This window comes from Lithobates pipiens, unplaced genomic scaffold (assembly GCF_037356315.1).
Source record: "Lithobates pipiens isolate NorthernLeopardFrog02 unplaced genomic scaffold, aLitPip1_a1.2 Scaffold_3, whole genome shotgun sequence".
In the NCBI taxonomy this organism is placed as follows: Eukaryota; Metazoa; Chordata; class Amphibia; order Anura; family Ranidae; genus Lithobates; species Lithobates pipiens.
In genome coordinates this window covers 6,428,184-6,455,685 of record NW_027507790.1, presented here as the reverse complement: position 1 = coordinate 6,455,685, position 27,502 = coordinate 6,428,184, and the positions used below count along the sequence as shown (strand labels likewise).

At 43.4% G+C, this 27,502-nt stretch overlaps 2 protein-coding genes across 3 annotated transcripts in view; one reads left to right on the top strand and one right to left on the bottom strand.

Annotated features, from left to right (window-relative positions):
• Nucleotides 1-182: 182 nt before the first annotated feature.
• On the bottom strand, nucleotides 183-27,315 carry SF3A1 (splicing factor 3a subunit 1). 2 transcript variants are annotated; one of them, XM_077461201.1, is made up of 16 exons: nucleotides 27,174-27,315; nucleotides 22,895-23,013; nucleotides 18,780-18,978; nucleotides 17,781-18,038; nucleotides 14,306-14,380; nucleotides 13,628-13,778; nucleotides 9,793-9,989; nucleotides 9,567-9,684; nucleotides 9,290-9,475; nucleotides 7,474-7,595; nucleotides 7,054-7,344; nucleotides 5,706-5,916; nucleotides 4,687-4,841; nucleotides 4,495-4,596; nucleotides 4,255-4,326; nucleotides 183-555 (listed from the first exon to the last, which is right to left on the bottom strand). In XM_077461201.1, the coding sequence occupies exons 1-16, from the start codon at nucleotides 27,225-27,227 to the stop codon at nucleotides 454-456; spliced, it is 2,412 nt and encodes an 803-aa protein (XP_077317327.1). In that variant the 5' UTR covers nucleotides 27,228-27,315; the 3' UTR covers nucleotides 183-453. The 2 variants fall into 2 exon arrangements, with proteins under 2 accessions (XP_077317327.1, XP_077317328.1); XM_077461202.1 differs by having other exon boundaries at nucleotides 22,895-23,010; nucleotides 27,174-27,306.
• CCDC157 (coiled-coil domain containing 157) overlaps nucleotides 27,251-27,502 on the top strand; it is a 62,108-nt gene continuing 61,856 nt past the window's right edge. The window contains exon 1 of the mRNA XM_077461205.1: nucleotides 27,251-27,387. The gene's annotated coding sequence lies outside the window, so the exon portion shown is untranslated. The remainder of the gene's footprint in view (nucleotides 27,388-27,502) is intronic.

Sequence of the window (27,502 nt, the reverse complement as noted above, 5' to 3'; positions counted from 1 at the left end):
CTGAAAACGGATTATGAAAAAAGGAAGAGGGGAGGCCATTTAGAATTTCTTTTAAAATATATACACAAATGTTTTGATTTTCATTTGTATTTGAATTGCCAGGGGATTTTAAATACAAATTTTTTTCCTCTACTTTAAAAGTCAAAACACAATTTGGCAATACAAAACACTTCACAGTGAAATTTTTGTTTTTCGGTATGGTCTTTATTGTACAAATGCTGATAGGATATTAACAATCTTATCTGTAAAACATTTTAACTTACACAGGTCTTGTTTAAAGTGCAAGATCTGCATGGAACCATGCTCAAAAATAAGCATACTGTGCTAGTGTCATATCTAGCAATGAGGGCTATTTAGCAACATATTCTAAATTGACTTTCTACATATATGAATAATCAGCATTACAACATCACAATCTGGCAGCAAGGATGTATTTTGTCAAAACCAGCAATTTTATTTTTTACGTCCTCCTCTTTCCTTCAGTGCCAAGTGGATTGTAGCTCCATTCTGCATGTTGTAGTAAGCAAGAGAGTTTGAATCTTTAATAAAGATTCCCTGCAAGAAAAAAAAATTAAGGATGTTAATGACTGGCTTGTAAACTACAAAACAGTGCTACAAGCTCTCATTTACTTTCAAAAGTACTAGACCCAACATACAAAAAAAATAAATAAAAAAAAATTTGAAAATTAAAAAAGTAGGATTTGTGGCAGGTGGCATTAAAAGCTCCAGGTTTCCAATCAATTACTTTAAATAGTTTGCTTGGGCTTAGAGAAAACAAATTCTATGGAAGAACAGTCTAGCTGCTAGAATTTATTTTTTATAAACTTTAGCAGCTTGTGCGTCATACCGTAACTTGTATTGCCTTTCCCCACGGGTACGAGCGGCTTCCACTCTGCAGATAGAGAAAGTCGCTTGTACAAGACGTCTTTGACCGAGGTGGAGGCATGCGGATGATCACAATCTCCACCTCATCCAAAAAATGTCAACTATGTTCACCAAAACAAATACAAAGCTGTTCCTGAATGGGGAAAGATGCCATACAAGCGACTCTTTCTGGTAGAAGGTTGATTTTACTCCTGCAAGGAAACAGCACAGCTGGTTACCAGGATAGAGTTAGAGGAGGTCTATTGCTAGAATTATTGCTCTCGCTCTGACAATCGCGACGATACCTCACATGCATGATTTGACCACCGTTTACATATGCAAGAGTGACTTCCGTATGAGTTTTCCTTGCCGAGCGAGCTCGCGGGGACGCTTTTAAAAAAACTTTTTTTTAAACTTATTTTTATATTAAGTTGTGTTTAAAAAAAAAAAAAAAAAATTTTTGATCACTTTTATTGTTGTCACAAGGAATGTAAACATCCCTTGTGACAGTAATAGGTGGTGACAGGTACTCTTTATGGAGGGATCGGATGGTCTAAAAGACCTCCAATTCCTCCTTTGCACTTCCAAGTATTAGCGATTCTGTATATATTTTTTACTTTAAAACCAGCGCCATTGGCAGCCGAGTAAACAGGAAGTGACGTTGTTTCTGTGTTTGCAATCGGGTTGGTTGGTTTTATTTCCAGCTTCGTTCCATGCTGTCCCTAGCCGCCAGAAGTTGCGGATTGCCGGGAGGCCCGGCGGGACGGGACGTCCCCTCCCATTCCCCTCCAGGATAACAGCCGATCGCCCGCTCTAAACAATACCTGGATGATGCCTGTAACTCTGTATAACCCGCAAAAGCCGAGTACGCACATCTGCGTACGCTCGACGGGAAGGGGTTAAGGAAGAGACTGCTGCACCTATGGCTGGCATGCTCCATTTCTTAAACGTTTTATCCATGGGATATAAAAGGGAAAACCTCTTTAGGAGGAACAAAAATCCTGTCAGGATGTTTCCAATCAGCATACACTGCCTGTTCCAACAGAGGGTGTCAGGGGAAAGCCTGTGTGGCCTGAAGAAGCCTCATGGATCCCAAAGAGGACCAGGGAGACCAAGTTGCCTCTTGCAGAGGTTACTGAAAGGCAGAATAAACCAATTCAGTAAAGCCCCATACACACGAGCAGACTTTGCACAAACTTTCCCTTGGCTTTTTGTACAAAGGGAGTTGGCAGTAAGTTTGTATTGCATACACACAATCAGACTTTTTAGGCGACAAACACGAACATAGTGACGTTTCAACGTACTGATGACACTTCAAAAGAGGACATTCAATTACTCCAGCGCCACCTTTGGTCAACTTCTGTATTGTGGTCTGATCTTTTGCATTGGCTCTGAGAATGCGTTTGTACTTTGTACAAAAGTCCAATGGTTTTGTGTACACGCGATCGGACTTTGCTCCATTGGACTTATGTTGTCAAAAAGTTTGTCTGTTCGCACAGCCAACAAAAATCAGATGAAAACCGATTAAAGTTTGTCCGATGGAGCGTACACGCAGTCGGATGTTGCCTCAAAACAGCCAATTTGCATGTTTGTTGTCAAAAACTCTGATCGGGTGTACGGGCCTTAAGAATTAGGATCAAAAGCCTCTGAGCCCACGTACACACGGTCGGAGATTTTGCCAACCAAATCCGTCGGATTTAGTCTGACGGATTGTGTCCGAAACTGTTGCATACACACGGTCGGGCCAAGTTGGCGAAAAATCCGATCTTTCAGAACGTGATGACGTAATTTCGTTACGATGGGGCTACATTCAGGCTAGTAGCCAATAGCTTTGATGTAGGAATTTGAACTGAGCATGCGTGGCACTTGGTCCGATGAAAATGCTCTACACATGATCAGATTAGGTCCGTCCGGCCTAGTTGGTCGGGAAATCTTTCCAACATGTTGGAAAATTGGGTCGGACGGAGATTCGGACGTAATCAGTCCGATGCATACCACACACAGTCGGATTATCTGACGACACGGTCCGATAAGACTCATTCCGACAGATTCTCTGACCGTGTGTACAAGGGCCGATTGAGAGGCAGACACCAACTGGATCTCTTCTTGTCCAGATTGCTCAGAAGCAGACTCATTGCCAGGCCATCCACAGAATCCTGAGCTTTAAACTCTTCCCCATCCTCAAGCCAATCCTGCTCCAGACTAGGAGGCTCCGGGGAGGGGGGAATCTGTCACACTTTTTGCAACCTTGCTGGATGGAGGCAATCATGCCAGTAATCCTGTGCTCTAACCCGGCTAGGGCTGAGGACAGTTCATCCTTAGTGATAAAGGGTGAAGTAGCAGCATTGACTGTAGGCACAATCCCAGATAGGTGCAGCGGTTCAGATTGCCTGGAAGCCTCTGGTCCTTCAGGGGATGTAACACTAGGGATACAACTAGGTTCATCAGGAACTACCGATGACATAGGTGTGCCCTTCCCTATAGTGTTAGTCCCGCTCATCTTATTTGAAGACATTTACTAGCCACAAAAAGGGAGTACCTGTGTGTATTATTAACATGCCTCAGAAGGGAGACCCCTTAATAGGGCTCACCAAGCCCCTATGCAACAATCCTGTCAAGCACGTTTAGCCTGCCAAGCAACACCCGGTGACTCACGTGACCCGGGTAAGGAGAAATGAACAGCTGAAAATGCCTAGTTTGGAGCATGCCGTGTCCCACAGCTGCCTTCTGGAAGCACTGCATGCTTGGCATTAACAGCTTAAATAAGCTGACTGTGCTCTGGTCTCTGCGAACAGCGTGGCTGTATTCGCATGACGCAAATCTTTGTGCTCCCGATCAAGATTACGGAGCATCTACAGCGAAGTCAAACTGCTTGCGAACACATATGTGCCATGGCAAACCAAGGCGAAATGGCGCACTGTTGTGTGCAATCACGCAGGGGGAAAAAAAAAGCCAGTAACAAGCAAAACAAAGTGTACACTTTGCAAACACCCACAGCTAGCCCAAAACTCCCCCGTATGGTCACCGCACATAGGTGTCCAACCTCTAGCTAGCTTGACTGATTGTTACAATCATTGGGACACCCACAATATTAAATAAAGGGGTTTAATTTACCCGTTCAGGTGCAGGGCAACTTAGAAACTAAGAGCAACACCCTCCCTCCTGCAAATGTTTACAGGTGAAAATCTGTCAGGAGATTCACATTCTCCATTTGTGCACACACACACACACACACACACACACACACACACACACACACACACACACACACACACAGTCCCTGGAGCTACACCCAAAAGCCCAGGCAGGAGACTGACCATAGGATGTACAAGCTATGTATGGGTCCGTTTCACATTTACGATGGAATACAAATTCTGTTTCAATACTTACATCATATTGAAGCTTCTGCTTTCCAGCGGGCATCCCAGTTGCCTCATGAATTTTAACCTTTATTACAGAGACCTAATAATCACAAAAAAAAAAAAAAAAAAAAAAAAAGGGAAAACCGATTATAGGTTGTACTGCTGCAACAAATGGTTGTTGTATTAATACTATATGTTATCATTTTTCTGCACATAGTGCATTATTTTTTTTGTTATGAAATAAAACACCAACACTACTGTAGGTTACCTGATCGGGAAGGGGAAGGGTGAATGCCAGAATTTGGCCATTTAGCTTCCATTCTGTCTTGTCCTGCATGTTGGGTACTTGTACTTTAACTGTAACTGGACCCTAAGAAAAAAAAAGGGAAAAAAAAGACTGAGCTTGCTTGAAAAAAATAAATTCTCCAATTAAATTAGTGATTAAGGTAATAAAACTAACCTTGTTCCTGCGCAAGAACTCTTCCTCTGGAATCAGCGAGTCCTCACTCTTCATTTTCTTGGCAGAAGGCTCATCTTCCATTGGTGGTGGTGGATGAGATGGTGGCAATGGAGCGGATGTAGGAACAGGTGCAACAGGCGGAGCAGGGACAAATGCTAAAAGCAGAAGGCTTTCAATTAAGTATTTGTTTGAATCAGAATGTAAAAAACACAAAATAGACAAATGTCAATAAAAATACGATATAAATATAATGCGAGTTACATATAAACTGAGAGGTGAGCATCTCAAGGAATTCTAGACAAAGCTGGGTAGTTTCATGTAAAACTAAAATTTAAGCATATAGTTGATCACACAGATATATGCATCTCAACTATGTTATATGCCAAAATATGTAATTTTGTGTAGAAAGTGCAGTTACACCTGGTAAGTCAATGGCTTCACTTTTTCCGTTGCAGCAGCACCCCCAACTTTCTGATTGAAAACTAGAGTATCACTTGGCCAAAGAGGTTATCAATCAGCTCTCTCATGTCTGCAAGTTCCTTGTTACATTAACAATGCAAGAAGGTGGTGCCTTACCACAATATTTTAGATAATCCATAAAGTTCAGCATTAGCCTAGGGTTCACAATAAAAACTGCATGTGTATCTCACCGCATTTCTGTGCAAATCACATGCGATTCTGTGTAGAGCAATTTCAGCCCATTCATTTTTGGCCCCACATCTAAATGGTGGCTCCTTTTTTATTTACCTGCACTGGAATAGGATTGCATGGGCATTTATACCCATGCAATCCAGATGAGGAGAACACTGGGTTTGCAACCTGCTTTTGGGGTGTTACCTTTTAACCAACATCAGCAGCAGTGTCAACCAAGGCTTAAACCGTTTGAACATTTTTACTAGCAAAATGTAAAGATGTTATAGGGGATTTAGGCATGCAGTTTATACAACCTAAATATCATCGAAATGGCTGCAAAATACTGAATATCTGTAGAGGAAAAAAAAAAAAAAAAAATGATGTACCTGTTGGAACAAGCATGTGAGGTGCTCTCTGTGCCATCATGGGAGGTGGGTTTGGTGGCATTGGTACCACATTTATCCTAGGTGCGTGCAGAATAGGAGGCATTGAAGATGCTAAAACAGAACCGGGAGGAAGGCGCACCACAGAGCCCATGGGGGGCCTCTGCATCACAGGTACTGCGGACACCATAGTAGTACGGATTGGTGGTGGCATCTGTTAAAAGATTCAGGTTTAATAATCTGAACAGTCTTACTCAGACAAAGTCTACAGAGTGCTTGCATCATCTAACATACCAATTATATCTGAAAATATATGGTTTACGGCACACATTAAAATTAATTATTTTCCTGTAATGTGTTGGAAGGAAACCTTGCCTTAAAATTTCTGAAAGATAAACCCGACCATACAATAATAGATTTGTTTCAGTCAGCCTGAAGATTTTTACATCCACAAAAACAGTATAGATGTACTACTGCTAGGCTATTGTGATGTGTATAACCAAACAGTGCCTGCAGCTTACTGGCTGCAGGCGCTGTTCAGCCCAGCACCTCCGATAAAAGTCAATTGAGTAGTTGAGTCAGCAGAGCCACCCACTGTAAGCATTTTCACCAATTCCTCTGAATCAACCCACATTCTAACAATGTATGGCCAGCTCCAACATCCTCCACGAAAAGGTCCTTCAAGAGCATATACTTAATACTCCGAAGAAAGGACAGGTAGTGTACAAACCGGTCATCAATATGAATTGAGTCCACAGTAAAACCGGAGGTGCAGGGTTCAAGTGGGGTGACTTTGAAGAAGAGGCTGCGTGATGCACTGTGAAGACCTTAGGGTAGTGGGGGCAACTATATGCACTCCGAGAACTGCTGTGGGGAGGCACATCATGGCACTTTGGTATAGCAAGAAAAAAAAAAAAAAAAAAAAAAAAAAACACACACCACTCACACACACACACACACCATACAGGGTAAGCTAGGGCACAACCCTGACATGCTCACATAGTTTAAAAAAAAAAAAAAAAAAAAAAAAATTCTGCTCACTATTACTTTTCCCCTGCACATACACACGAAAGTGAAACTTTTTGCTTTGGCATTAAATGGGATTACCAATAGGTAAAATAGATTACTATGCTGGGGAAAATGATAGTGACAATCCCAGCATTATTCCATTTATGAAACCTACACATTCTCATTTACCTAATTTAAGTTGAAGTTTTAAATTGCCAAGAACGATGACTTTTTTTTTTTTTTTAGTCTTCCTACTTTTATTACCAACATGCTTCATTTTGTATTCTCTCTCTCTCGTCCCCACTGTAAAAAGTCACAAGAGAAAAAAAGTAAAAAAACTTACAGATGGTGGCCGGGATACAGGAGGATTCATATGCTGGTGCATAGACACTGGTGGTGGAGGTCTTGGAACAGAGGTGATGGGAGGAGCAGAACTGGGCATTGTAGGCGCAGAAGATTGAGACGACTGTGTGATTTCATTGGGCTTGCTAGGTCCAATCTTGTCTTTGCCATCCTCTTCAGGAACCAGACCTTTAGCCTTATGGATTGCCTCAATTTGTTCCTGTAGCGTTATATTGGCCTGTGCAGCTTGCTGGGTACGTGCCATGCTGCCAGAGTGTCCATCCCAAGTAACCTGAACATGACAAAATTATACCATAAATTACCAAGAATTAACCAGTTTCAAAATTGTAAATCCTCCTGCATTACTGTAGGTTATGCATTGCATTTTATCACCAGTTTGTTACATAAAACGTTAAAATACCTTCTCCTCTGGTTTCTGGATCTCCTCCTCTCCAATCTTTTTACCAATAGCCGTTTCTTCAACACCGAAAATATCGGTACGGCGTTCAGCCAACTGCTTCAAGCTGCTTTCAATATCCAACCCTGAAGAAGAAAGATTAAAAAAGACAAAAAAGGATGAAACACAAAGTACATCCAAATTGTAAACAAACGAAAAAGAGGCAGAAAGGGACAAGTGTGGGTGTACAATTGTCTCCCTCTTTCAGAGCAGGGAATTTTACGGACAGCTTTCCAAGAAGGAATTTAAATAAAACAGAACTTGAGAACGTTTGGCTAACCTATAAAAGACGTTTCAAGTGGTTCTAAACCCTTGTATCCCCGGTTGATACACAGATGAAGTAGAGCTGCACAATTAATCGTCAAGAAACGTTTTCGCAATCTTGACTAAAGTGTTTCACAATTCTTTCTATGCAAAGTATTCTCTCCGCTCTTCTGAAACCACAGCAGTCAAAAGAAATGAAGGAGAAAAACTGGGCTGTCTGCCAAGAATCCAAACATTCTGAACTTAAAGTGGAGGTCCACCCTAAAGTGGACCTTTCGCTCATTGGAATCCTCCCCCCCTCCCGCACCACAATTGGCACCTTTCAGGGGGGAGGGGGGGTGCAGGTACCTGTACAGTACAGGTATCTGCACCCACTTCCGGGATGGCTCTCTGCGGAAAGGGGCGTAGATTACACCCCTTTCCGAAAGTCCCCCGCTGCCTGCTGGGAAACACAAAGATCCCAGAGGCAGCGGGTCCATCCTTATTGTGCAGCGCGACACGCGCATGCGCAGTAGGGAACCGGGAAATGAAGCCGAAAGGCTCCACTTCCTGATTCCCATACCCAAGATGGCGGCGGCAGCACCCGAGAGACGATCGAGAGATCGGCTTCGGGTGCCGACATCGCAGGCGCGCTGGACAGGTAAGTGTCACTATTTTAAAAGTCAGCAGCTGCAGTATTTGTAGCTGCTGGCTTTTAAAAAAAAAAAAAAAAAAAAAAAAAAAAAAAAAAACGCGGACTCCCGGCGGACTCCCTCTTTAAGTATAAACATTGCAACAATTTGTCAATGGAATAGACTGTTTAGGTGATAAAAAAGTTTAAACCGGTAGATATCCCATTTTTTTTTCTGTATAACGTGAAAGATTTTTACATCGCAAGAATCGTGATCTTTTTATTCTAAGCAAAAATAAAAAAATTGCTATTCTCATTTTGGCTAGAATCGTGCAGCTCTAAGATGAAGCAAATCCTCCTACATAAGCTGTACATGTTTATCTGCAGTCCTCTCTTCTCTATGTCCATTCAAAAATGACAACAATGAAACTTATTGCTTTTAATTGAGACAAGTACACACTATAGGAGGGATATGCTTTGTTCATATTTCATGTCCAAGGATAGGTTCACCCTTTGGCAAAAAATGCATTATTTTTTGTTGTAGGGCCTGTAAAGCATTGGACCAGCCATGTAGACCTGTCAGTGTATCCAATTGCTCGCACCTTCTACGGGCAAGCAGATACTGACAGGAAAAATCAACAAACTACCATAGCGCCTTAGCGCATGGGGGGGAAGAAAACTGTAAATGAGTGCCACAGCTAGGCGGAGTTTTTTTCCCCTCATTTTGACAGCTAGCTTTGACCCCCTGCTAGCTGTCAAAGCGGGGGGTGTGGGAGATAAGTTCACCTTTCATAACATGTTACACCTTGTATATGGATGTAACATGTCATGAAAGGCAAACTTTTCCTTTCAGTTAAAAATGTGCTGCTTTTCATAAACACTGTTGCTAAATTCTGTTCTGCTAACCTGGAGCATAAACTTCATCATCCCCTTGCTTCTCTCGGATGGAGCGATCTCTCTGCTCTAACCAACGAGGATCCAAAAGTCCAATACGCATGTGCTCCTGCATCTTGCTGGCAGGAATCTTCTCCCCAGTAATAGGAGATACAAGGTATTCATCGGGTGCAGGAGCAGGTGGTTGTGGTTTAGAAGCTAAAGAGAAAAGAAAAAAAAAAAACACAAAGTGGTTAAGGACTTGGCACTACAGCACAACACATTTGACTAGTGGAGAATGGTTACCAACCTTTTGGATCGTAATCTTTACGAACTATTACTTGATCTGGTGTGGGAGGTAAAGGTGGTGGCATTGGCGACTCAGGAGGAAGAGGAGCTTTCTGTGCATAATCTTCATCATCTGAACCCTGTAAAAGAAAAAAAGAAAACCCACACACATTAAAGATAAATGTTGGCTACATGGACAAAGGATATAAATCACTTAGGAGGGAAAAATAAATAAAATGGTATAGCACCTCATCCATATCCTGCACTTGAGTATCCTGATCCATTTGAGATGTGCCTTCTTCAGTCTTGCTATCCTTTACTTCCTCTTCCTCATCAGACTCTACTTCCATTTCAACTTCCTCACTTTCACCAAATTTCTCGTATCGCTCTTGGATCAATATGCGGGCACCCAGTTCCTCCGGTGTTGTAGGAGGTGGAAAGTTGCCTGAAACAAAACATACCTTATCAATTCAATGCACCATATACTTTATAAAAAAAAAAAAAAAAAAAAGACTGTGTGGCCTTTCAATTTTTTATTATTTTAGGTTTAAAAGAAAAAATTTAAAATACATTTTTCTTTTTTTTTTTTTTTTTTTTTATAAATGTTTTTTATTGAGTTTTAGACAGACAAACGAACATTCAACAAAAAAAAACAAAAACAGTGACATGCCACATTGTTATGGTTAGACCCACGCAGGGGTCGTCAAGTGATTCTAACAGAATAATCGACACCTGTAGCACATCCACAACAACATTCACTAACTTAGTGCTAGGTTGGCTCCCGCTCCATATAACAACTTAGGACCAATTTCTGTAGTCGGGCCGCAAGTGGCCCCAGAATAATTGAACTAGGCATATAGGATTGGTAACACTAAAAAACCAAGACATTGAAGTGGAGCAATGCCAGGGGGCCCTCCCCATCCACACTCCCATCTTCCCTCTGGATGACATCCCGGACCTGTTAATCTGTAGTCACTGTGGAGGCATCAGCCAGCCACTTAGACCACACTTTCATGTATTTTTTGGGGCAACCCCTGTTATGATACGTTTCTTTGTAATGTGGTAAGACTTTATTGACATGGGATTTCCACAGTTGTAATGACGGCGGGGCCTGCTTTTTCCAGCATAAGGTGATCATTTTCCTGGCATAAAAGAGTAGAAGTCCTATCAGGGTTCTGTCTGCTATCCTGGGGGCCACCCCCCCCACCAATCCCAGAAGGCATATCCGTGGGGTCTGGGCTACATCTATTCCCACCACTTCATGAATTATGGATAGTACCTGTGACCAGTAACGCTGAATTACCGGGCAGGACCAGAAGATGTGTATAAAGTCCCCCGGATCCCCAGTGCATCTCCAGCATTCCGAGGACAGGGAGGTTCTCATTTTATGTAATCTATACGGGGTAATATATGCCCGGTGTAGAATTTTGTATTGTATGAGGCGGTCACGAAGGGATACCAGGATGGTGAAGGGAAAGTCCCACATGTCCTCCCAGTCCTCGGAATCCAGATCCGATATGTCTTGAGTCCATCTCTGCCGGAGCTTTGACAGATCTGGATAAGAGACCCTAATAAGGTGCGCATACAGGACCGAAGTCGGTTTCCTAGTACATTCAGATCTTGTAATCTTTTCCAGGGCGGATTGCACAATTTGCGTGGTATTGGGTACCACTTGAGCCTTGAAAGCATGGGATAGCTGCATATAGCGGAATAGATGCGAGGGGGGTACATTATTGCGAGATACCAGGTGATTAAAGGGGTGTATAGTCGTACCGGTCGTGAGGTCAGATAAGAGTTTTATGCCACATCTGGCCCAAATTTTGGGGTCTGGTAGTGAATAGAGGTGGGGTAAGGCAGGATTATTCCATAGGGGGGTGTGCGGGGAGATTGCAGTCCCCGGAAACCCCTCCAGTCCCAGTCCCGCCCGCCAGGCCCTTAGAGTTGTGTGCATAGAGGGTGTCAGGTCATAGGGGGCCCTGGGACCCCGCAGGGGTAAGTGTGTCAGGGCCTCCACGGATCGGACCACCGCAGCCTCCAGAACCACCACAGTGTTGGACAGGTCTGGTGTCATCCACCAGACTACCGTGACCAACTGTGCTGCCAGAAAATATTTCTGGCAGTCAGGAAACGCCAACCCCCCCCGCAGCACCGGACGCATCAGCGTGGATAGTTTAAACCTATGGGGGCCGGAGCCCCAGAGGAAGGAAGAGAACAAACGGTTCAATTTCGTAAAAAATGAGGAAGGAATCCATTGTGGGGAGTTACGGAATAGATAGGTAAATTTAGGGATTATCTTCATTTTGATGAGGTTAACGCGGCCTAAGAGGGATAGGGGAAGGTTTTCCCAGGCTTTCAACCTAGCCTTGACATTTTGAACCACCGGATCTAGATTGAGGGGGATAAAGCTGGATACGTCTCTCGAAACCCTCACTCCCAGATACACCATGTCATCTACCCATTGCAGTTGGATATTTGGCGGGGCTAGTCGTTTTGCCTCAGGGTCAATAGCCAGTAACTGGGACTTCGTCCAGTTCACCCGCAGTCCAGTTATCCTAGAAAAGTCAGTCAGTACTCGCAGCGCTCCCCTAAGAGAAGGGCCTGCGTCATTCAGAAAAAGCAGGAGGTCGTCAGCATACAGTGCCACCCTCTCCTCCAGCCAGGCCATTTTCAATCCCTTGATATGGGGCGAGACCCGCAATGCTTCCGCCACCGGTTCCATAGCGATGGCGAAAAGTGCTGGAGAGAGAGGGCAGCCCTGCCTGGTAAATACATTTTTCTTTAAAAATCATGTTATCTATGTTTAAAAGTGGTTATATTGTCATGACATTTTTTTTTTTTTACCTTAATGAACTCCCTACAATAAAAGTATAACTAAAGGCAAACCCTCTCCATTTGTCTCGTTTACCATCATTGAAAGTAAAAATAAAAAAAAAAAAAAAAAAAAAAAAAAAAATTTTTGGGTTGTCCCCAAAAAAGTCACAGCGGAAGTGTTCCAATGGGGACACTAGTACCTAGGGGTCCCCAAGGATTTCCTCTCCTGGGACAGAAGTGAATAAAGATGGGGTAATAACCCTCCCTTGCTCTATGCAAAATAAAAGTGAAAGTTTTGCCTATAGTTTACTTTAAAAGATAAGAGAAAAATAAAAGGAAAGAAAAGAAAGCTACTTTTGTATCGCTCCCTCACCTCCCTAAATACTTACCCGAGACCTATCTTAATCCAGCGCTGTGCCCATTCGCAGTGGTGTTGGTTTATGTTCCTTTCCCAACAGGAAACAGAGGCAGCAGTGGAAGCCATTTAGGAGCCTTGTGTGTGCAGCAGCTCCGCCAGACCCCCTAATACATAAGTCTCATCTTGATCCAGCGATGTGCATGTCAGCCTCGGGGACTCTTCCCCCTCAATGGCTGAGACAGCAACCTGCACCATTGCCTGCCCCCCCCTGCTGTTAATCACAGCCAGTGAGGGGAGACAGAGGGACAGGGCTCTGTGTGTGAATGGACACAGCAGCGGCTCAGGAGAGAACCTGCTTGGGTGCCCCCAGAGCAAGCTGCTTGCCCTGGGGGCACACAGCCGGAGCAAGGAGCACCGGTGGAGGACCGGAGAAGAAGATCAAGGCTGCTCTGGGTAAAACCATTGCACAGAGCAGGTAGAGTATAAAAAATTTTTTTTCTTCTTTTTTAAAGCCAAGCCCAAGCTGCAAATTTATAGTCAAGCCAAAAGGAATGACCCATACAGGGATTTAGAGAGTGTCTGCTTCTGCGCTTTAGAAAACCCATAATACTCTGCAAGTCTCATCTGAGTATTAAATGTAATATTGATTATAAACTTATGGCGCTCTTGTTCATTACATTTTCTCTGCTGACTAATAGGGCATTACCCCTCACTTAAGAGTTTTCTAATCAAACTCAAACCAAGCTATACTAAAATTAGGGGAAGAAAGACAAACAAAAAAAACTTGGCCTTCTATATACAGAATTAGAAACGTTGAATGCATTTTTGGCGAGAGCAAATGTGATAAGAGGCGTAATAAAATCATCATATTTGAATGATTTCAAATTTCCATTGAAGCAGCGATCAGTTTTTACCTTGCTCATTAGGCTGGAAGTCAACAGTTTCCACTACTACAAAATCATGCCAATCTATTTGTGCATAGGCCACACGTTCTCGCTCTTTCTCCTCTTCCTCTTTTTTTCTCTCCCTTTCCTGGAACTTAGCCCACTCCACACGGTAACGCACCTAAACATAGGGAAGAGGAAAATTTTAAAGCAAAGTTCCAAATAAACAGATTCAACCACCAGGTCGACAGACTAACAGACTGTTTGCATCACACTGTAGGACAAAGTAATCAAACAAACCTAATTCAATAAGGTATTCAACCCAGTAGTTTGAATACAGACCAAGCGAACTTCTTTATTCATCTCAAAAGGGGTCTTAGAACCCTAATAAGGTTACCAAGTCTAAATTAAATGTGTTTAATTTTCACTGACATTTAATATGTAACATCACTATTTTTTTGTCAAAACTGTCTTCCAGATTGTACTTTGCTTCATAACAGTAAACACAATGTCAAATGAAAATATTAAACAGATCTGAGCCAATAGAAACACTTTTATAAAAAGTTAAATACTTTAGATTGTTTAACAAACTGTCTTAGAGATTAACAGAAACCGGACAAAAAAATAAAAATAAAAAGAAGGAATGTCGTTTGGATTGTAAAATGTTAATTAAAAAAACCTGCAGCCAAAAAAAGATTGGACAATTACCTGGTCTAAAACTTCTGTGGGGTTCTCGGCTTCTTTCTTCAGCTTGATGAGTAATCCCTTTGGAGGAATCAGGATCTGAAACAGACGAAGAGATCACTTACTAAGTATTATCCAGTGTCAGGGAAGGAGAGCTCACACGGTCATCTTTATTAATAGCTTTGTAATAAAGTCAGTCACATCCCAGCCAGCCTGCAATGACTTGCTGTTGAACAGCTGCCCGAGCATACATGGGAAACAGACGTAGTATTAAAAATATTCAAACACAATCATCTTCTTATACCAGAAGGACCACAGCTTGCTTCCTGTGAGAAACATGTATTTTTTTTGCAATACTGTGTTTTCTGTACAAATAACTTTTCTCTTATAACCCCTAGAGAGTGTTTTACAAATAGAAGTGTCAGCCCTCAAATTGACTTCGGGTTCTGGGGATTTGGGTAGTGTGATGAATATTGGGGTTCTCTTAGTATAGAGGTAGCCTCCATTAGAACTCTAGGTTCGGAGGACTTGGGGAGTATGATGTAGACTGGGATTCTTATTATAGCGGTTATGCCCTCCCTACCCTATAACTATGGGTGATGTTTATTTTATTCATTACTTTTAATTTTTATTTTATTTTATATCCACTACTAAAATGATGTGATATATACTTGAGGGGCTCTATTATTTAGTGAGCCGAATCAAGTTTTGATGTGTATTTTTAAGTTGTCATTGTAATTTTTGTATGGTGTGACTGTGTGGACAGGCCCCCTCCTCCTTTTCAGTTTTTATTATTTATCTTGTGTCGATTTTGATCTATTTTTCCTGTTTGTGATCTATTTGGCATAGCTGGCTTTTGCTATCTTATCCCTGTAATGCAGGTGACCCTTGGTTGTAGATGGAGCGCAACCACTTCCGTGTGGATTCATTGCTGCTCTACATTTGCAACGAAAGCGAGGCCTGGTATTAGATGGAGCGCGCGCGCACTTCCGGGTTGGGGGTAGCGCGCGCTGTCCATCCGCCTGGCACGCATGGCGTGTCATCATGCCGTTGTAGGGGGCGGCGCTTTCTGGCTGCATACCAGAGATGGGCGAGTGACTGCACGATATGCGTCACTTCCGCCGCTCTGGTCCTCTGACCCCGAACGCCATTGGACGTGATAGTGAGGCTTGGTTCCTCACCGTGAGTACGGAGGTTGGCGGCCCGATGGCCGTTGGCGTTATTGCCTCACTATGTTTTTATTCACAAGGATATACATCGGTTAGCGTTCTCCCCCTTTTAGGTGTATTGGGTCCATACTATTTAGTGTGTTTATTTGACCCATTGATTCACAATCTACATGCCACACTTCCGGTTTGACCCCGGAAGTGAATTATGCCTGTGCAAGGGAGGAGGTGGCTTGTGCTAGTCACTCACTATATAATGGAGGCAATATGGCGTGTCACCCATACCCCAGACGACGTGACTCTTTCACGAAACGCGTTGGGTGGCGTGACACGCTTTTTTGCCTCAATTTGAACTGGTACCGGAAGGGATATCGTTTGAGCTCGCGATCGGCCGACGCTTGCCCAATTTTGATAATATGCCCTGTGTTTCCTTACGTCTGTAAGTGTATTTCCTTTTACTCTTATGGTTTTATTAAACGATTTTACACTATTTGGAGTATTTTTTCTTTCTATGGCGGACCTTTTTGATTCTCCAATGAAATATATATGAGTCCTGCTCCATAAAGTGTTCTCCCCTGGTTTGGATGGTTCAAGGCTGGCGTACCCTCTAATCTGGTTTATGGTAGAAAGTTCCATTGGGATCGCTCAAGATTGACCCATCTTCTGACCTGATTTGTGATAAGCGCTCCTTACTGGGGCATCTGGTAAGGGGCTAGGGCTATCTGTTTGGTGGAGGTACACCTAGTTTGGTCTCACGCCAATCCATAGGGCTTTGGATTGGACCTTTTTCATTCAACACGAGGTGTTTTTACTTGGACTCACAAAAGGACTTTTTATATTGTCACATTTATGCTGTTTTATTTTTTCACATGCATAGTCATATTGGATTAAATTTCACATGTTTTCTGCTTTGAATGCTTGGTATTACAGACCTAACATTACGTATTTAATTTAGGGTTTATGAGGGCCAATGTATATGTTCACTCTATAAGCTGTAGGCAATATATACATGTATATGTTCACTCTATAAGCTGTAGGCAATATATATATTTTTTTGTCACATGCAGTTTTTAGATTTAAAGCCATATGAAGCATTTTTTGGGTGGCTTATATCCTAATAGAAATATTAGGGATTGCGCAGTTCTCTTCTTTTTTCAAACATGTAGATATGTTTGTTGCCTTTACAAGAACATTTTCTTAAATATGCTATATTATTCCTAAAGGGACAAGTCAAAATGGAGAACATTTGTATTATATAGTTGCTTTGTTGTGTAGTTGGGAGATGAACACAAAACAGGGATATTTATAAAAAAGGGGAAAAGTGGGCAAATAGTTTTATTTCCTTTGCGTTTAATGATTTTGCACTTGAAAATCATCAAACTTTAGCCTAACAGATCAGCTGCTTGTCATTTTAAATTCCTTAACGCACAACTTTGATATTCTGTTGCAGTTTTATTTATTTTTTTATAAAGTTACTAAATTTCACCACACTTAATTTTTGGTAAAGCAAGAGCTATGTGATTCAGTAAGTCTGTAATATTCAACCTCCTGACCCAAGCTGTCCAGTCATGTGTGTGAATCTTCCGGAGGGAAAGTGGTTAAAATCTTTGTATTTAAAACACTCTACCAGAGAGGGTTGGGGGCTGTTTTTGTGGATAGTTGGAGAAATCTTCCAGGCTTCGACAACAGGAATAAGAAATTTGATGCGTTAGGTGACTGGATTAGGGAGGAAAAGTTTTAGGTTCAGCACTGTCACATCCCTAAATCTGCAGGCACACTAGGCTCTCAATGGGTAGTGTTAGAGAACGTTAACCAGCAACACTGCTGTACTGCTGCCAAGCACTACACAGGACAGTGCTGAGTAGAGAGAGGTAGTGTAATCCCTGCAAGCACACAAAGCTCTTATTTGGCCAGCAGTTTCATCAACGCTGTTACAGAGAGGCAGTTATACAAACCAGTTGCCTAATACATAGGTGCAATGCTGCAATAAGTCTTATAGATACATCTTAAGCCCCATACACACTATCAGATTTTCTGCTGAGTTTTTCCTTCAGATTTACGAAAACCATATAATGAGGTGAAATCTTAGGAGTTTCAATGTGTATGCAATCAGGCAGGCCCTTGCACTACATGGTTTTGTGTTAAATCTGAGTGTGTATGGAGCTTTATAGACAGCAAATGGGCAACGTCTGACTGACAGAAACCAATGTATTTAACTTAACCTTCAACGGCAAGGGAAAAAATAAAAAAATAACTTTTTTTTTTTTTAAGGTAGACCTCAAAAAGTCTATAACAAATTAGATGTGGCCCGAGTTCAGCTTTGAAGAGGATACCTTCGTATATTGTTCCACAAGCTTGGTGAAGTAGTTGAAAAGACTGTGCTGGGGCCTCAGAAAGTCAAATTGGTAATTCCTCTGTTCCTTCTGCATCAGTTGAGTCAAAAACTGGCGCCCGTTACGAGCGACAAATTGGGCCGTCAGTTTCACCACATCCAGGTCAAAGGCAGAGATAGAAGGTGGATCGGCTACAAACTCAAACTCTGGAGGGGGTTCCTTTGGAACTATGGTTTCTTGGACAACCTGAGCTTGAACCTAAGGGAAAAAAAAACACACTAGCTTAGTACAGCAATTATAAGAATGCACCCAAAACTAAAGTACAACAAAACATTTGTCGCTTTATTTATGTGGGGGGGGGGGGAATGGTAGAAGCATAATGGGCTCATATGCATACTAGCCCATCATGTGGCACTTACCTGCAAACAAAGCCCACAATGTCCCTGCTGGTGGAAGCACCAGGGTGCCGCGGACTCCGGCTCTGACTGGCTGGAGCGTTTCTTCACTAAGCCGATGACGGCACACTACAAGGTTAAGATCTCCAAAAACTGCACACGTTTAGGAGATATTTTCAGTACAACCACTTTAACACCACAACCACTTTAACACCACATATCAATTTAAAGTGAGAGTAAACTCCCATGCACAATTTTTCTAATAGGTAAGCCTATAATAAGGTTTACCTATATGTACCGAAAATATCTCCTAAACGTGCACGGGGCCTTTCCTTCAGAGTCCTGTGCAATATATGGCAGCTCCGGCCACTCACACAGCCCGACCTAGTGAAGATGGAAGACTCATCAGTGGTGACATGCGCTGCTGAAAGGCTTCGCTCCAAGGTAAGTTTCACATAATGAGCTAGTATGTGATACATACTAACATTATGGCTTTACCTTGCAGGCTGCAAAAACTAAGAAAAACACAACACACACAGCTTTAACTGCAACATAACACATTTCAGAAAACAACATTGTTTCCATTTGTGGCACAATCACATACCTTCTGAGGAAGCTGCTGTCCAGACTGCTGCTGCATAACTTTAGGTATGGCAGCAGATGGCTCCTGTGCCTTTCCCTCTTTGAACTCATTGACCTTGTGACGGTAGTAGGCATGATAAGGATCATTTGGATTCAAGAAATTAAATTTAGGATTGTTGATTTCATTTTGGCGGATTCTGGCTTCAAACTCAGGGCCATTTCTGTCAAGAAATAAAAAAATAAAAAAAACGCATGTCAGACAGTTCTCTCAAAAATTCAAGTATCTGCTTATTAAAAGAAAGTAATACAGAATCACCAGAATTTCCAGCAGGCTGGAAAACAAACACTAGATAGTTATTATTTGAGTTGGAAAATTTACCAACACTCATTTATAGGACACTAGCATGAGGGGAACGTGGCCGCTGCCAGTGCTGGCTGACCTGTCCTTTTGAAAAAGCTGATTGTGTGGCTGTCATGCTCACCCTATAGCTTTAAAAAGAGTTGGCTGACCTTTACCAAAAAATTGCCCATGCAGATAAGGGGCATCTGTAGATAAAAAACGGTGCAGCTTCAACTAGAGTTCAGAAATGCCCTTGCTATAGGCAATTTATATATTTCATGAGCCCAACCTGAAAATTCCCAGGACTTTCATAAGGACATTGGCATTACTGTTCACCTTCACAGGAGTGAGCTCTCAAACGCCGAGGTCGAAACTAATAAATTAGCAGCGATCTCCTGTGTACTCGGCACTCAGTCACATAGCCCTGCCTTTTGGCCCAGGATTGGACTTCTGTTCTGTCTATCACAGGAGGCAGGACTGTGTGTGACCGATTGCCGGGTACACAGGAGATCACAGCTCTATATAATCCAGCACTGGCGAGGCTGCAGATGAGCAGGGATGTGCAGGCTGCATCAATGGGCAATGGTGCAGGCTGCAGACAGACTGTGACCCTTATTTTTCTTTAAAGTTCTTTAACACTTTTTCCCTGAAACTTCCCTCTTAAAATGAAGGTGTGTGTTATATGCCGATAAATACGGTATATAGCATGTACAATTGTAACGTAATATAAAAAAAATTCTTTCCTTTTCAATCTGCTGTGCTGTCATTTTCTGTAAAATGCAATATGGCAATCTGGAGGAGTACTGTAAAAGAATGGTGTGCAGAAGGGCCCCAGTAATGTTATTTCCTGGTTGCGATTGGCTGATTGATTTTCCCAGAAGTCTGAACCAAGACACAAGTCAGATTTTGGGCATCATTTGCAACAAAATGTCAGTTTTGGCGAGATACTCCCAAAAGGTAAATCACGTCTAAAGGGATGCAGACCCTGCACTTTCCCTCAGAGCCCTGCAGGTGCAGCAGCTGAGAATTATCAAGTCACTTTCATACAGATTCACTCTGCACATGGACAACATCAGTATTCATCCCGGTGTTCTGCCATATAGCGTCCGGACATCTAGAAGTGTCCGCTCCATACTGTGCAGGCGCAGCGCCGTACAGAGCAGAAGGAGATTCGAAAAATCTCCGAAGAGGAACGGCGCCTGCGCCGTGAGTCGAGGTGCAAGCCCCACAATCCAAATGGACATAGGGCTGCACATATTAGAGGACCCCTCGCGGGCTCGCCACGCTTCGGGCATGGCCTCACTGCGCTCAGCTCTTTTTATTCTAACTATGTTCACTTGGATGGTGGGGCTAGAACCTGGACTCACGGCGCAGGCGCCGTTCATCTTCGGCTATTTTCGGAATGTAGTTGTCCTGTGTACTGCGCATGCACAGTACAGAGTGGACACTATCCAATGGGGGACATTATGTGATAGTACACCGGCACTACCCACACAAGCTGCAGGAGCTGCCTGACAACCATAACTGATGCAATATCCCGCTGGAAGAACACAGAACAGGACCACTCTTTGGTAAGGAGAGTTGGTAACACAAGCACACCGCTACTAGCCACCTGGAAGGGGGCTGACTGACAGTTATCAGAGCCAGGAAAACAAACATTATGAAGCGTACTCTAGACTAGTGGTTCTCAACCTTGTCCTCAAATACCCCCAACAAGCCATGTTTTCAGGTTTTCCTTTATCTTGCACAGGTGCTTTAAATCAGTCTATGGCTTGGTATTTTGGACCGCTATCTTATCTAAGAGAAATCCCCAAAACATGGCCTGTTGGGGGCATTTGAAGATAGGGTTGGGAACCACTGTCTGTCCTAGAGGACAGAAAAACACAAAAACTGAGATAAGGGAGGGGCTTTCTAATCTCTGTTCTAGTTTGCGTTTCCTGTTGAAGGTGGAGCCAATCATCGCTCAAAAGAAAAGATGCCCTGGAAAACGATTTAGAAAAGTCTGACCGTTTTGATTCCGTAACTTTGCATACTAAGCCTGGGTTCACACTTGTGCAATGCGGGAACCAATACAATTACAGCGTCGGTTGCCGCATTGCATCTTTCCCACAGGAAGTTCACATGAACACCCTCAGTGGTTTGCAAAGGGCAATGACACCCCCAGATCAGTTCACCGTCCGAACAGTTAACTCGCACAGGAATCAGATCACATACAGTGCCTTGCAAAAGTATTCAACCCCTTGCCATTTTTTGCGTCTTGTTGCCTCACAACCTGTAATTAACATGGATTTGAGGACTTGCAGCATTTAATTTACAGAACATGCCCACAACTGTTGGGTGGTTTGCGCTTGTGAACAGAAATCTTTAAATCTGACCACAGATTTTCTATTGGATTGAGGTCTGGGCTTTGACTAGGCCATACCAACACATTTATATGTTTTCCCCTTAAACCACTCAAGTGTTGCTGTAGCAGTGTTTGGGGTCATTGTCCTGCTGAAGGTGAACCTCCACCCTAGCCTCAAATCACACACAAAGTGGTACAGGTTTTGCTCAAGAATATCCCTGTATTTAGCATCATCCATCTTTTCCTCAACTCTGACCAGTTTCCCAGTCCGAACTCCTGAAGCATGATGCTGTCACCACCATGTTTCCTGTGGGGATGGATTTTTTTTTTGGGCGATGTGATGCGTTTGGTTTGCCCCAGATATAGCGTTTTCTTTGATGGCCAAAAAGTTCAATTTTAGTCTCATCAGACCAGAACACCTTCCTCTATACATTTTGGGAGTCTCCCACATGCCTTTTCACAAACTCAAATGTGCCATTTTGTTTTTTGCTGAAAGCAATGGATTTCTTCTGGCCACTCTGCCATAAAGCCCAACTCTATGGAGCGTACGGCTTATGGTCGTCCTATGTACAGATATTCCAGTCTCTGCTGTGGAACTCTACAGCTCCTCCAGGGTTAACTTAGGTCTCTGTGCTGCCTCTCTGAATAATGCCCTCCTCGCCCGGTCTGAGTTTTGGTGTGCGGCCATCTCTTGGCAGGTTTTCTGTTGAATACTTTTTCAAGGCACTGTAGTTGAGAACACCCATGCGATCCAATATCAGTGCGGGAGGGGGAGGGGGTTGGGGAGTCCCTGCACCTTTGTGCGAGCTCAATGCAATGGTTAAATTCACATTGCACAGACATGGCATGCGATCAGCCCCGCAGTGTGGATGCGAATCATAGGTGATTTACATATCTCGTGCACTAGCCTAAGAGGCATGCATTATTTTTTAATTCCCTCCCACTCCTTTCCTCTGCCAGAATTGGATGTTCCCCACCTCGGCATGATTTGGCATGCTGAAATCGTGTGGTTACTTTCCTGTCTTTTCACTGGATGTTAGTGATCATAGCAGAAGTTCAGTGTAAGAAATACACAGGAGAAAATGCATATTGACAAGGGGAGTGTAGAGGTGGGCGGGGAGTCTAATGACATCACGACTCCACCCACCGAGCTCCAGACAACAGACCCACCCACAGAATATGCAGATATTCGGGTCTCATAGCAGACAGAGGGGACATTTGACAGGTAAGGATGCATGCAGGAGGCATGTATATCCTTATAGATAACCTCTATGGCAGTAATTTAGAAAGGATGACATTGGGTTTACATCCACTTTAAATATGGGGGGGATTAAATGTGGTTACCATCGACAATTTTATACACGAGACTCTACCAATAATATCATTCCTGCTACACCACAGATGATGAAATCGAAAAAGGCTGGAGAGAAGGCAAATAAAAATGATCACTTACCTTGCCACAAAGCTTGCAGTCTTGTCCACAATATTTCGGACTTCTGGTGGAGGATAGATAATACCCACAATAGGCTTGGAGGGAACCACCTCTTCTTTTTTTTCTTCCTCCATTTGCTGCTAAAGAATAAAAAAAAAAAGTGACTGAGGGCCATATGGGGATTGTAGTCCCAATTTGGTACACTCTAGGAGCTCAATAGCTGGCTGCATGTGGATCATCGCTACTCTCTTCAATGGAAAGCCAACACTTGTTCATATTAGCAACATTTATGACTTTTAAAGTGTAACTAAAACACAAAGAACGTACTATATCGCAAATTACAGGTTTTTAGACAAAAGTGCCAGCATTAGTTTTCTTTTTTAGACTATTTTGGCACCTGGTGGTTCTGTCACACAAGAACTGGTAGTGTGTCGCTGATACTCGATCACTGTACTAGGACAACAGAAAGACGCACGGACTTCCATAAGGAGCTGTGAACTCCAGCTATTATACACAGCCATGTTTATTCAAAGGCACTGGTAACCAGGCACAATGAGGGCCAACCAATCAGCTTAGGTCTTTTATTTTTCAAATCTTAAAGGGGTTGTAAAGGTAAATGTTTTTCACCTTAATGCATTCTATGCATTAAGGTGAAAAAACATCTCACACTGCCAGCGCCCCCAGTCCCCCGTTTTACTTACCTGACCCCTCGAAAATCCCGCGCTCGCCCCCGCCATCCTCTTCGCCGCTCAGCCTGGCCACTGATTGGCTGGATTGAAAGCAGCGCAGCCATTGGCTCGCGCTGCTGTCAATCACATCCAATGACGCAGCGTGCCTGGGCGGGGCCGTGTGATACAGCGAGCGGCTATAGCCGCCGGCTGTATCACGGGAGCGCGCCTGCAGGTGCTTCTCACCATGCGAGGAGCTCGCATGAACGTGAGAAGTACCTGCAGGAGGAAGCCGAGACAGCCGCCGAGGGACCCCAGAAGAGCAGGTTCGGGGCCACTCTGTGCAAAATGAGCTGCACAGTGGAGGTAAGTATAACATGTTTGTTATTTAAAAAAAAAAAAAAAAAATTTACTTTACAATCCCTTTAAGGGCCAGTTCACACCACAGATATGAAGTCCAGATGCGTTTCTGCATACGTGTTTGTGATGCATTTTTGCTACCTTCTGGTGAATTTTTTTGATGGGTTTTAAATGTGTCCCCCCACCCCCTTCCAAACCTTCCTGGGGTTTTGTTGCTGTCATTTTTGGTGTGTTTAGATGCATTTTGCTGCATTCCAGTACAGTTCTTTGCAGAAAAAATGCAGTATATATTTTTTTTTCTGCACTGGAACTGACTGCACCATATCTGGTGTGAAACGCATTACTGTGTGTTGTCTATGGTCACTTGGATGCTTTGGACTGGTTTTTATGCAATAAAAAGGTGAATATTGGTGTGCAGCTATCCAGCATATTTTGTTCCTGCACTGGTGTGAACTAGGCCATTGGAACATATAATCTACTGTCTGTGCTTTTTTTGATGCAGAAAAAAAAAAAAATGCACAGGACTCCATGTGGCGTGAACTGGCCCTGAGCCAGAGCTAAACTCAATGATACCTACCCTTCAGCGGTCCAATGTTCCTTCCTGGCATCTTTCTACACGCATCCATTCTCATTGGTCACCACAGGATAATGTCACTCTTTTACAAGTTGTACAGTCATCCTGGTACACAGGTGCTGTGCTGGAATATAAACTGAGATGTGCTTGTGCAGCTCAGTGTACATTTCAAAAACAACTGCGAGCAGGCAGGTAGGTTTGTTTTATTGAAGAGACACGGCATGCATCTTCTGCAATAAAGAGCCTGATCATAGTTTTTTAAAAGCAGGACTTTGGTTCGTTTTAAATGAACAAGCTGAAGACAGAAGATAATTGGCTGCCATAAAACTGCTCCAGTTTTGATAAATTCCCCACAATGACTTTCCAACTCTTTGTTCATCCAATCTGAAAGCTGAACTTTACCCATACAGCTTGATAAAAAAAAAAATAATAATATGTTTTTTAGCAAGAAGAATACAGTCCACAATAATTATGCTAACAAAATGTGTGTGAGCTGTAAATTGCTTTCACTGTTCCTTCTTGCTGGAGGCTGCCATTGTGCTGAATCCAAGAGCCCCTGAACAGCAATAAATCAAAGTGGAACTAAACCCATCGATTTAAAAGTCTCAAAAAAAAAGTGTTACATGCCTGGAATGCTGGGATCATTAACTGTCACAATTTCTTGTGTCCTCAACCAAACTGTCAAATGGCTGTTATCATAACTGATCACATGTGCAGCACCATGGCAGCTGCAGATCAAACAGAAGCAGCTTCCTTGGCTGTAAAAGATAGGAGGGTTAATTCCACTTTAAGGCTGTCAGAAGATCAGCCTTTACAATCTCGGCTGTGCCTAAAATAGAGAACAACTGAGCATGTGCAGAGTGGCACAGTGTATTACTGAACTTTAAACAGTAGAGACACTTATTTTTAATGTTTTATATAGCTATGTGTGCAAAAGGGGGCAACCTGATGTGATTTAGCAGGACTTCATTTTCTGATTAAAGTTCTATTTTAACCACTTCCCCAGGTGGACATCATATGCAGTGATGTAAGTAACTCAGTTAAAATAAACTGAGTTACTTAACGCAGTTACTTTAGAGGGTAACGAGCAATCTGATTACTCTTCCCCTCATGGCAACTCAGTTCTCATTATTTGGGCGATGTTACCACAATTACATTTACCGCCCAGGAGGCCCCGTCGTGGCCGCGCTGCCTGGCTGTTCCTTCCTCCGCGGGGAAGGGGGCTTTCGCCCGCTGAGCTGAGAAGAGGCTGAGACTCAGAGAGACTGTCTGGACCGCCCCACCCCGCCTATCCAGAGAGAGAATGTAGGGAGGAGGGGCAGACACTGAAAAATGAAGTCAGCTGACACCAATCGAGTGAAGGCGAGGGTCTCTTCCTCTCCCCATGAGGAAAGGCATCCCTGGAGGCATTCAAGTAAGTGACTGTCTGATGATTCGAATTGCAGTGCAATCGATCCATCCCAAGTCCTCCACCACCTCTGCTTTTTACTGATCCCATCCCTACCCACCCACCATCACTTCTACAACAGAGGTGATGGGGGGGGATACGGTAGGGATGAGATCAGCGGTGGTGGGGGATGGGATCAGTAAGAGGCAGAGGTGGTGGAAGAGGATGGCACCCCCCCCCCCCAAAGAACCACACTGCCTGCCACCCCTACCCCCCCCCCCCCCAAGTACCACCGCTGCCACCCCCCCGAAGAACCACACTGCCTGCCACCCCCCCCCCCCCCCCAAGTACCACACTGCTTGCCACCCCTACCCCCCCCCCCCAGTACCACCGCAGACACCCCCCCCCCCCCCCAAGTACCACCGCTGCCACTAAAATACTGTATATAATTTTTTTATTCTTCAATCAGTTAATATAAAACATCTTTGATATTAAAGATGTTATAGAACGTAATTGTATTATAGAATATTTTTTAAAAAAAAGTCAGTTACTTTGCTGAGTAACTAATTACTTTTCTAGTGTAGTAATTGAGTTACTAATGCAATTACTTTTTGGGAGAAGTAATTTGTAACTTAACAAATTACTTTTTTAAAGTAAGATGACCAACACTGATCATATGACATCATGGACTTTGAGTGGAGATATCTGAATGATGTCTGTAGCTACGGGAATCATCCCGATATCTTTTTTTTTTTTTTCCAGCAGGCGATTCCCTACAGTGTATAATCCATTTTAGCGGCTGTTTAGCCGGATGATGGCTTTTACAGGCGGTGGGAGTGGACATCCCCCTCTCCTTTCCACCCTCCTGTGTGATCAGGGAGTCGGAGAACGAATCCGCCAGTGGTGATTTACCATAGAACTGGTCCTGGATCAGATTCCCTGGCTTTAGGATAAAAGGGTTCATTTTCAGCTTTACTTCTACTGCCCCAGTGTGAAAGTAGCCTAAAAAGGCAAGGGGAATGTGTGTGCAGTCAAAAAGATACTAATTCCCCTACCATGATCAGAATGTACAGTGCCCCTGGTGACCACAGCTCCCCTGCTGTGATCATACTGTACAGTGCCCCCTGGTGGTGACCAAAGCTCCCCTGCCATGAACATATTGTACAGTGAACATCGTTCCCCTACTATCATGAGATTATAGCAGCACATATGGAGGGTCTCAATAGACACAGCTCGCCGTCTGCATTACGTATGGCATCAATAAGACACGGAGAAGACAGCAGGCTCTATACAAGCACAGCTCACACGTACCTGGCCCCCATCGGGCGCCGGAGGCGCTAACATCTGGACGGGACCGGCCGGCATGGTGTCGGCCTTGCTCTCCGGGACTCTGGCGGAATCCTCAGGTGCTAAACACCAAAATGGCGGCACCACGGAGGAGAAAAGGACGGGCGGAAGTGGTGGAAGACACCACACACAGCTCAGGGAGCGGGGGATAGGAAACTCTGGCTTTCAGAACAGACAGGTACAGAAGTCGGATTTGTCTGTTATCAGACATGCTTTTAGGCTAAGGCTGTGTAGTCCTAGCTGAGAGATGGTAGGTACCATTCAAACTAACGCATACAAATCCCCCCCACCTC